General features: G+C 41.5%; 1 protein-coding gene across 2 annotated transcripts; it reads right to left on the bottom strand.

The window, feature by feature from the left end:
- Positions 1–6,005: 6,005 nt before the first annotated feature.
- Positions 6,006–11,055, bottom strand: LOC111982350 (zona pellucida sperm-binding protein 3-like). Of its 2 annotated transcripts, none has more exons than XM_024013909.2 (10): positions 10,564–11,055; positions 10,368–10,483; positions 10,175–10,278; positions 8,764–8,941; positions 8,460–8,577; positions 8,228–8,313; positions 7,908–8,104; positions 7,560–7,736; positions 6,649–6,771; positions 6,006–6,195 (listed from the first exon to the last, which is right to left on the bottom strand). In XM_024013909.2, the coding sequence occupies exons 1-9, from the start codon at positions 10,984–10,986 to the stop codon at positions 6,653–6,655; spliced, it is 1,518 nt and encodes a 505-aa protein (XP_023869677.1). In that variant the 5' UTR covers positions 10,987–11,055; the 3' UTR covers positions 6,006–6,195; positions 6,649–6,652. The 2 variants fall into 2 exon arrangements, with proteins under 2 accessions (XP_023869677.1, XP_023869678.1); XM_024013910.2 differs by having other exon boundaries at positions 6,175–6,263.
- Positions 11,056–11,729: the final 674 nt, after the last annotated feature.

The raw sequence follows: 11,729 nt of genomic DNA, 5'->3' as shown, positions 1-11,729 counted from the left end.
CAATGAAGCACTCCTTTTCACAGAAAAAAACCACTTGGTCAGCATTCATTATACTACCCCGATTCAGAAACCCAAACGTTTACCACAAACAAAACCTAACAATAATGATAATTCCATTGTACTCCCTCCAATCATTAGTTTTAAATTTCCTCAATGGTTCATTATACTTAATTGAACGTGCGCTACCCATGGTTACAATACTGTACTTTAAATCCATGAAATTCCCCTACTACTTGACTAGTTTAGCCCAAGCTTGCTTTGCAACATTAAATCCCATTCAGTGTGTCTGCAACAGTCTCTCAAAATGCTTGATATGAATATCCTGCCCTTAGACCCCCACAACTGTGATTAATGTGCACTGTCCCTGCAAAATAAAATTAACTCAACCTGCAATCCACTTTACTAACCTAACATTGTTCCACGTAATGGAAACAGATTATAATGTCAGAGTACATTAACTTCCTGTTCAATTTCACTGGTGTTACCTAAACAATCAAACCAAGAATCAATAACCAGAAACTAACACAAAACTTTTACGATTCAACTATTCAGACCTGAATCTCTTACAGCCAAATATAGCCCAGTGAGCGTGACTAACTGTCCTTTTCTTACCAGTGGACAAAAATATGACCTCTCCTCCAACAACGTTCTGCCTTACCGCTATCGTACGATTAAAACCAAACTTTACAACTGTCCCTTCTTTCGGCTTCACCCTTATGAATTGTTCCAGCCTTAAATGTAAAATAAATCGCCAAAATGTATAACCTACATCAGTCAATCCATAAGAATAAAAACACATTTCGATGGGCACAACTCTATCGCAATTATCTCTCCGTTATTATTTAGAATTCATTAGATTTAGGTAACTGTCTCTTCTATGATTCAGTCATTTAAATACGACTCCATTCTCAATACGTTATTCCAGCAGACCATTTAGGCAAGACAACGTATTCCATCGAAATCGCCTTGCTATTATTTAGAATGGATTAGTCTTTCAATTTAACCTAAACAATCTATTAAAAAGTTAAATGTATCCCTTTTCCAAACACTAGCGACCGTATCTTTCCAGGCAAAACATAACAATAGGGGTTGTGTCCTACTCGGTCACAATGTTTACAGCCTTACACTCCCGGGCGAAATGTCCTGTCTCATCGCAATTGAAACAATTTGTATCGTCTGATCCTGTCCATTTTTTTCCCTTCTCTCTTAGGTCCCTTCCCCTTAAGGCCTCCTTTATGTTTGTCTATAATTATCTCGAGGTGATCTGCTTCTTTCTTTTCTACTCCTCCTCTAAGTCTGGCTGTAGGCGCCTGACCCTTTCCTCTCTGTTCTTGCCTATCCTTTCTGTCCTTTCTACAGTCTCGGTGATWGTGGCCCACCTTTTCGCAGTGCATGCATAGTTCCTCACACTCCTTAGCCAAATGTCCTGGCTTGCTACAGTTGTAACATTTAGGTCCTTCTCTGTCTTTTCTCTTCAGAGTTCTTTGTCTTTTCTCATCTCCCGTTAATTCCGGGATTCCTTTGGAGGATTTACTACTCATGTTTATTCAATTACTATTATCCTTCCTATTTTGATAAATACCCCCCATTAATCTTTCCTAGAATTTTACAATAATTATTTGTATGAATCCTGATATATTATTTAGATCTCACACTTTATATGACTATAGGTTCTACTTATTCTTAGTTGTTCCTTATGACTTTTGACTGATAAATATATCTATCTCCTTATTCTATGTGTGTGCTTTTAAAATTCTGATTAAATTACTCCTATGTGTCTCACTATTGATGTGTACAGTGGGGCAAAAAAGTATTTAGTCAGCTACCAATTGTGCAAGTTCTCCCACTTAAAAAGATGAGGCCTGTCATTTTCATCATAGGTACACTTCAACTATGACAGACAAAATGAGAAAAAAAATCCAGAAAATCACATTGTAGGATTTTTAATGAATTTATTTGCAAATTATGGTGGAAAATAAATATTTGGTCAATAACAAAAGTTTATCTCAATACTTTGTTATTTACCCTTTGTTGGCAATGACAGAGGTCAAAAGTTTTCAAAGAGAGAACAAAGGAATTTCTTCCACCTCACAGAACTTGAGATTCGAACAACATTCATGTTCTGGAGAAGGTATAAAAGATCGGTGAAGAATCCAGCTACGAACTGGTCCGTTTGGTACAATTTTATGAAACAATTTTATCGATACCGACAGAATAAGAACAAGTCTTTAATATCAATTACTAGTCTGCAGCTAGGAATTCGGTATCATTGAACGTGAAGACCGACAACCGCCGAAACATCTTTTCTATAACGACATGAATGAATGTCACTCTGAACTATCCATTCTAACCACGACAGAGAGAGAGAGCGGACAAACTCTCCAACAGAAACAAACTTTTCAACAGAGATCCCGTCGACACACTGAGCGTAAATATATATATTGATTGCAATTGTTCCCGAATGAGTGAGCGTTCATGTGCAAAGAATTAGCATTTCAATTGTTATAATTATCAACTGTGTGTGGTCTTATCTCAGTCGACCCCCACTTCCCTTTTGTACACCAAGCCGCGATGCCGGTTTAGCCCACTAGGGCACATCCGCTATCATTTCTTTGTAACCATATCTACTGTTTGTTATGCATTTCTGTGAGTACTTAGTAAGTAAATAAATATTTTAAGACAATTGATGTATGAATGACTCATAGTGAAGACTGGGTTCGTGCAGATAACCAACAATTTACAACGTTTGGAATGAGACTATCGTGAGGTAAAGAATACGTCATTAATCAGAAGACTAAGTGATCAGATATCAACATATCTGAAAGTTATATTAGGAAAATTATAACTTTGTAATCTGAATATGTTCCTTGGTGCCCCGACCTCCTAGTTAATTACAGTTACGTGATTAAGTAGTTTAATCACGTAATAATAATTACAGAGAATTATTGATAAAGTTTCATCTTCAGTTTAATGATGCCAAAGACACGACAGCGCCTTGAATTCTAAATAAATCACAGACAGTGTCACCAGCGAAGCACCATCACACCTCCTCCTCCATGCTTCACGGTGGGTACCACACGTGGAGATTTTTCGTTCACCTACTCTGTGTCTGACAAAGACGCGGCGGTTGGAACCAAAAATCTCAAATTTGGACCATTGCTCATGTTTCTTGGCCCAAGCAAGTCTCTTCTTCTTATTGGTGTCATTTTATAGTGGTTTCTTTGCAGCAATTCGACCATGAAGGCCTGATTCACGCAGTCTCCTCTGAACAGTTGATGTTGATATGTGTCTGTTACTTGAACTCAGGGAAGCATTTATTTGGGCTGCAATTTCTAAGGCTGGTAAGTCTAACAAACTTATCCTCTGCAGCAAAGGTAACTCTGGGGCTTCCTTTCCTGTGGCGGACCTCATGAGAGCCAGTTTCATCATAGCGCTTTATGGTTTTTGCGACTGCACTTGAAGAAATGTTCAAAGTTCTTGAAATGTTCCAGATTGACTGACCTTCATGTCTTAAAGTAATGATGGACTGTCCTTTCTCTTTGCTTAATTGAGCTGTTCCTGCCATAATATGGACTTGGTCTTTCACCAAATTGGGCTATCTTCTGTATACCACCCCTACCGTGTCACAACACAACTGATTGGCTCAAACGCATTAAGAAGGAAAGAAATTCCACTTTTTTTTTTTTAACAAGGCCGCAGGTAGCCTAGTGGTTAGAGCGTTGGACTTGTAATTGAAAGGTTGCAAGATCGAATCCCTGAGCTGACAAGGTAAAAATCTGTCGTTCTGCCCCTGAACAAGGCAGTTAACCCAGTGTTCCTAGGCCGTCATTGAAAATAAGAATTTGTTCTTAACTGACTTGCCTAGTTAAATAAAGGTAAAAAAGGCACACCTGTTAATTGAAATATATTCCAGGTGACTACCTCATGAAGTTAAGTGAGAGAATGCCAAGAGTGTGCAATGCTGTCATCAAGGCAAAGGGTGGCTACTTTGAAGAATCACAAATATAAACCATATTTGGATTTGTTTAACACCTTTTTGGTTCCTTCCAAGGTGGTTTGAAATCAGATACAAATTGAATCCCGGCCATGCGACTTGTGTCTAACGGTCAAATTTGATCTATTTGCCCTCATGGTTTGTAGACTGCTATTTTATATATCTTGTTGCTTGCTAGTTAGTCAGTTGACAGTTTGACAAGAATATGTATTGCTTACAGACAAATTAGTGAATGTGCTAGAAAGCTACCTAGCTAGCTAGTTGACTGCTGTGGCGAGCAAGAAAGGACTCGAATTGAAAATAGTTGCTTTGTCCTTTGAGGCTTTAAGTGTTCTAACACTATGATTTTGAACATTCAAAGTAACTGGGAACATCCATGGTAGGCTTTGTTGTCACCTTAGCTTGGAGAGTCAGCATTCCAAAACACAGCAGCACGCGCTCCAGCAGGTATATTTCACTGGTCACCCCCAAAGCCAATTCCTCCTTTGGTCACCTTTCCTTCCAGTTCTGATGCCAATGACTGGAACGAATTGCAAAAATCACTGAAGCTGGAGACTCATATCTCCCTCACTAACTTTAAGCACCAGCTGTCAGAGCAGCTCACAGAACACTGCACCTGTTCATGGCTCATCTGTAAATACCTCATCCCCATTCTGTTATATATTTTTTGCTCCTTTGCACCCCAGTATCTCTACTTGCACATTCATCTTCTGCCCATCTATTGCTAAATTGTAATTATTTTGCCACTATGGCCTTAACTCCATTATCTTACCTCATTTGCACACTGTATATAGACTTGTGTTGACTGTTTGATTAGTCCATGTGTAACCCTGTTTATCTCACTGCTTTGCTTTATCTTGGCCAGGTCGCAGTTGTAAATGAGAACTTGTTCTCAACTAGCCTACCTGGTTAAAAAGGTGAAATATATTTTTTTTAAGACAGATGTGAGCATTAGGCCTTGCAGTGTGAACAAGGCTCAAGTGCACTGATCTAAAAGGCAAAACCGATCCATTGATAAGCTGTTCTATACTCCAAGATGCTTTGGGAATATGGGCCTAGAACCCTAAGGCCATTGGCTGCGTTTAGACAGGCAGCCCAATTCTGATCATTTTTTCACTCATTGGCCTTTTGACCAATCCGATCTGAAAAACAATGTTGCGATTGGTCTAGACCAATTAGTGGAGATAGTTGTGCTGCCGGTCTACATGCAGCCATATAAATTGGGTGTGAATTGGCACCTGATCATTTCTCATCTCTGGCTTGTTGAAATCATAACAGGTGCTGTGGCAATCCCATGTGCATTTCTGACCGTAGCGCCTGCCCAACTAGATGCTTAGGCGTTGCATCCAGTGGTTGTGTGCCACGTCATCAACAGTGCATCAGATTGCTGTATGTGGTTAGCCGATTTGTTAAATACATAACCAGGCATTTTAAGATCTGGCATGCATCTGCAATGTAGTCAGGGAGGAACTTGACCAAAGCCTTCCCATTGACTTCGAGGCTAGGCTTACACAACTCTAAACGATCCTTCTGGATAATAATGGAAGTCTCCCAAAAAACAAAGGGGCGGTTTAAGGAAAAGGACCAGTTAGAAATGCCAGTGCCAATTTCTGGTTCCAGTCCGCCAGTGGAGGTTGAGGGAAGAACGGCGCGAATGGCAAACACTTGGAACCCATGGGTTTGATACCATTCCACTGCAGTTACCACAAGCCCGGTCTCCCCAATTAAGGGGCCACCAACCTCCTGTGCAGTCCACCCATTCCTCAGACACTTTATAGCCAGAGTTCACATTGCAAGCCCAATAGCTTACTTGCTCAATCAGGAACCTTGGGACAGAGTCACATTAATCCAGGATGTGATGTCTGGCTTACGCAAACACCGATACAGACCAAAGACTAAGCTAGGAAATATCAGTTGGCAGCAACAGGCACTCACTTTAACAAATGAAGGCAATATTTCAGATTACTCTAGCATGTAGTGCATAATGGTGAAGACAGAAAGTCAGTCAAAGTAGCATTAAATCATTTATTTTTCAAAGAGATTAACAGGCATCTCTTGAGACATCATCTGTGTTGTGGTAGTCCCTTCACTGGTTGAGTTCGCCAGGAGCAGATGTGGTGCTTATGTCACTGTTGTAGTGTCATCCTCCTTGTGTGCTGGGACATCAGGACCGGCACCAACCTCAGTGAGTTGGAGTGCTGCTGCTTGGAGAAAGTCAATTATGGGCCACCACGACAACGCCTTCCAATTCTAGAAATTGGATAGTGGACTGGGAACATATCCCTTCTTTATGAAACCACATCAAAAGCTCTGAAGTCAGAGGCAGATATTTAAAAGTGATTCTGGCAATTGCCATGTGCAGGTTGACATTTATTGAGACGGTATTGTCATGGAGGCAGAACTGAGCGATTTCCACTAGATGTGCCAGATGGAAAGTCAAAATTGGCTACATTGTAACTATGTATGCTTTTTGGTTTTAATTTAATGTTAGGCATTAGGGTTGGCAGTGAGGTTAATGTTTAAAAATCCTATTTTATTACTTTGTGGCTGTGCCAGTTAGTGAACATTCTGCAGTGCCATCCCAATAAGTGCTAACCTGCTTGCCATGTGCAGTTTTTCCCTCTAAAATAGCAGTACCATCATCCCATACATACCCTTTCAATAGGTTCCAATCTCATACTGATCCTCAGTCAGACCCTCTTTCTCTGTGGTAACCTCAAGGTCTCCAWTGGGCTCAGGTGTAGGAATCAACTCAGGGTCTGGAGTGGCCTCCAGCTCTGAGAACAGACTATTTAGCACAGAGCCTACATGCAATTATCATACATGCAAAACAGTAACGTACTGTCATGAACGCTTTGGGCGATTAGTTCTTTCTGCCTGATGAAGCCATCATTTGTTCTAGAGCTAACGAGACCGTGCTTGTTGTTGGGTCCCTCAGACCCAAGGGACTAGCTGCATTTTGGGATTGGGTGAAATAAGGTCCTGGAATTAAATGTAATAGATTAACATAGCCAGTGTTGGCAGAATTGCTAGACTATAGGGATAGGAAAAGACAGGTGTCCGAAGTGGCAACCGATGACCTATAGAGTGCACTACTTTTGACCAGTGCATCGTGGTCTGGGCAATAGCCTAGACATCCTGGTTGCATCCCACACATGATATAAACTGGCTTTACACTTCTGTATGTACTAGAATGCGAGTTAGGCAGACTTATTTTAGTTGCTCTATGCCAATGTCACTACCTTATCCGCTTGAATACATACAAAAGAGTAGCTAGCAAGATGGAGATCAGTTATTTTTAATGAGTGCATTATGCCAGTGGCTAGTTTGCCTCAACTACCTTACTAAATCCACTGCAAAGGTATTCCCTATAAAATTTGGTTTCAAATCATGACTTTCTGCTATGTCTGCCTCGTGATTTGTTGGGAGAAGTTGCCAAACGAGTCAGTCATTGAAACCAGACCCTAGTCACTACTGTTGCCTAGGGTTGGGTTATCAAGACTACCTGTTCAAAGGTAGTGCACTACATAAGGAATAAGATTACACCATGTCAGAGTCAAATTACCTCTCTTGTAGTCCATGCCACTCCAACGACTGCCAGGTGATACAGGCTTCCTGTCCCCTTTTGAGGCAGGGAAGCCAGGTACATCGAAACCKCCACTCATCCGTGGAGATACAGGTGTACTCTTCTGTTTACTTGGAAGGACCATCACGGGGCCCAATGTAGTATCCTGGTCCCATACTAAAAGGACAACACATTAATTAAACACATGCAAGCACACACATTTGCAGTCAAGACACTCAATTAGTCTTCTCCAATATGGTAGAGATGGAAATTGAGGGAAGGTCCCACCCCTGCAATGTGTTTTGAGAAGTTGGTGATGGAATAGAGGGATTAAGATGTCAAATACACCTTTCTTGGCTTTCATCCCAATACTCCAATTGTCACCAGAGGCTGGGGCTTTGTTGCTGTAGACACGAGGTTCAAGTTGGCTACCACCTAGTCTTGGACTGAGGGGACGTTGTGCTGGAGCTTGATCAACCCCCTTCTGTCTACTCAGGCTTGGACAACGCCCACATAGCAAATCATTCTCATCAGCAGACCTCCATCTGAAATGTATGAAAGATCTACTCATGGACCAAGAACACACCCCTTTTTTAAAAAGCTATGGTTATTCCAGTGAATAGGTCACAGCCCAGTAACAGTAGCTAAGGAAATGTGACTTATCCCACCTGCCATCAATGAAGGAGCATGCCTTGTTGCTAGGCTCTGCGTGGGCCATGACAGGGACTGCCATAAGGTGGCAGGTGACGTACAGCTGTTAACAGGATAAGCAAAACAAAGATTCAGAATCACAGTAGCCTACATAATGTCTGTAAATTATGTTACTGTAGAATCATTTAACTACAGTACCCATAATGGCCTCTACAACATCTGTTCTTTATTTTTAAATACCATCCTCACCTCTGCCTTGTCCTCCTGGTAGAACCTAAAGGCATCAATGTGGAACCCGAGCTTGTTGTCCTGGGTTCTACGCATGAAACCAGAGCGGGAACCAGGCAGCTGGGAATCCATCAAGCACCTGGAGGGAGATAATATTAAAATACATATTGGGGCATCGTCCTTAGTAACCAATTAAGTCTCAAAGCCACCAAGCACCAGTTGACTACTTTAAAAAATGGTGGAAGCCCTCAAATGGCATATTCTATCGTTCTCTACGGGCCAGCCGGAGAATAGTCGTTCTAAGCCATTTTCCCCCCCTGCTTACCCATCACTCTCAATGAAGACATATCTGGGGACAGAGTTGCTATCAGGGTCCAGTGTGGCCACGCAGCTGCTAACAAAGACCCTGAGCCCGGTGTGGTGAGCAACCCTGACAGACGCCTCAATGTTGATGGGATCACCCAGGAAGTAGACTCCAGAAGCCCGCTCATAGAGCCAGTCACCTGGAAAGGAAATGGCAATAAAGACAGGATATCCAATAATGAACTAATGGAGCCTAACAATACTCCTTATAGTCCAAAGACCATCTGTTTAGATGTGAATTGGCCCTGGCAGCTAAAGCATCTATTGCAGTGTAGTTCAAGAAACAAAGCCCTCTTTCATACCACTTCACAAGCGCAACACTTACTCTACCCCATTTAGTTGTAGCCAACAGTATTTCAGTGACAACACGTTCGTGGCGTCAATCTTCCGTTTATACACAGGTGTTTGAAGACACAGAACTAATTAGCACCGGTACACCTCTGTCTTCTGTATGTTAACCATTAACAAGCACTGTCACATGGAACTATGTCCGTGTGGGAACCCTATAAAACGTGAAGTAATTTATCTTTTTTGAAAATGTATCGCTGATATGAAAGACCGTACTGCAAGCGATGCGTTTTAAAGTTACGAACGCGAGTCTATGAAAACTACCCCGGCCAGAACATTGTCAATAGTCACTCAACTATTGAGCATCAAATAATGGATTAAAATGAGGGGTTTGTTAACAGGGCCATGTTTTAGTAGGCAAACTGTATAACGTTGCAGATAGAAGTGTCCCCAATAACAGTTGTCTGATGTGATTCCGTATTTTGCATGTCAGAGGGGCATTTGTGCTACATAGTACATTTACATCTGCGGCTATGGAACCCTGACCTGTTCACCGGACGTGCTACCTTCCCCAGACCGGCTGTTTAACCCTCTAGAGACAGCAGGAGCGGTAGAGATGCTCTCAATGAACACTATGAAAAGCCAATTGACATTTAGTCCTGAGGTGCTGACCTGTTGCACCCTCGACAACTGCTGTGATTATTATTTGACCATGCATGAACATTTGAACGTCTTGGCCATGTTCTGTTATAATCTCCACCCGGCACAGCCAGAAGACTGGCCACCCCCCATAGCCTGGTTACTCTCTAGGTTTTGGCCTTTCTAGGGAGTTTCCTAGCCACCGTGCTTCTACACCTACATTGCTTGCCGTTCGGCATTTTAGGCTGGTTTTCTGTACAGCACTTTCATATATCAGCTGATGTAAGAAGGGCTATATAAAAAAAAAAATGTATATCTGAACATTCAATTCACAGGTTTAACCAAGCTTCTGGGAGAGTGCCATTGTATCCTTTTGATTGATTGATTATCTGAATGTTCAACAAAATTGTACCCTGCAAAATGCAGCCCAGGATTYATATACCCACTTGTCATAAGCTTCAATGAGAACTGCAGAGTGTCTTCAGCAGGCACTGTGGCGGTGAAAGGGATCCAGGTCGGCTGGAGAGGAGAGTTGTCCAAACTGTACTTCCTGAAACAGAAAGTACAGACCGGTAAATACACCAATAGGTCAACGCAGGATTCCTATGATCGTCATACAACAGTATAGCCTAAACTCACCTTTCATAATGACACTCAATTGGGATTACAGCACCAGCCATTCGAATAATGCCATCTGGTGTGGTTCTGGGTGTATATCTGAGGAGGTTTGTGTAGATCAATGAGTCTTCGTTCATCTGTGGAGTCACAAAGCAGCATTTAAAAGAAGGTTGTTTCAAGAAGTCAACTACTGAAAACAAATATATAAATATATTACCAGGTACTTGGTTCCACAGTCCGAAAGTGCTGCAAATATTCTGTACTCATCTCCGGCTGCTGAAGCTGTAGCCCTACAGTGCTCTTGGTCTTGGTACTGTTCAACTCCAAGTCGCAGGTCATCCACGTCGATTAGATTACCGAGTTTAAACARATCAGCCTTCACGACTATCTCCATGTAGTCTGAATGGCACGTCACAGCGACAGTTTCTACTCGAACTGGCCTTGAAACCGTTTGTTGGAGTGGAGGCTGTTTAAAGCGTGGCCGATTGTCAAATTGCGGTGTTCGCCTTGGAAGTTGTTGCCATGTGTCAGTGCTATAAGTAKATGACAAAGCAGGAGAGATTAAGAAGTTTTCCACAAGTAAAAACCAAACCAGTTGCTTGAACAATAACCTGAGCATGTTTGCCATCATGAGTCCCATGCCAACAACTAATGTGACTCTGTAGGTTAGAGGACAGCGTGCCTCTGCTATGCTACAATTGATGAAMCTGAGGTAGMTTTTAACAACCAACCRGGCTGCACACCTGGGCTGGATTACGCCCTAATTGGGCCTTGCATCTGATTAGTCAAGATCTTTAATTGGCACGCATGTTCAAATCAAATCACATTTTATTTGTCACATACACATGGTTAGCAGATGTTAATGCGAGTGTAGCGAAATGCTTGTGCTTCTGGTTCCGACAGTGCAGTAATATCTAACAAGTAATCTAACAGTTCCCCAACAACTACAACTAATACACACAAATCTCAAAGGGGTGAATGAGAATATGTACATATAAATATAAGGATGARCGATGGCCAAGCGGCATAGGCAAGGTGCAATAGATGGYATAAAATACATTACATAAATATGATATGAGTAATGTAAGATATGTAAACATTATTAAGTGGCATTGTTTAAAGTGGCTAGTGATACATTACATCAAGATGGCAAGATTCAGTAGATGGTATAGAGTACAGTATATACATATGAGATGAGTAATGTAGGGTATGAAAACATTATATGAAGTGGCATTGTTTWAAAGTGGCTAGTGATACATTACATCAAGATGGCAAGATGCAGTAGATGGTATAGCGTACAGTATATACATATGAGATGAGTAATGTAGTGTGAACATTATATATAAAGTGGCTAGTGATAAGTTGATTACATACATTTGTCCA

Source organism: Salvelinus sp. IW2-2015, linkage group LG21 (assembly GCF_002910315.2).
Source record: "Salvelinus sp. IW2-2015 linkage group LG21, ASM291031v2, whole genome shotgun sequence".
Lineage (NCBI taxonomy): Eukaryota > Metazoa > Chordata > Actinopteri > Salmoniformes > Salmonidae > Salvelinus > Salvelinus sp. IW2-2015.
The sequence above is the reverse complement of the archived record's forward strand: the minus strand, read 5'-3'. Positions and strand labels throughout refer to the sequence as shown.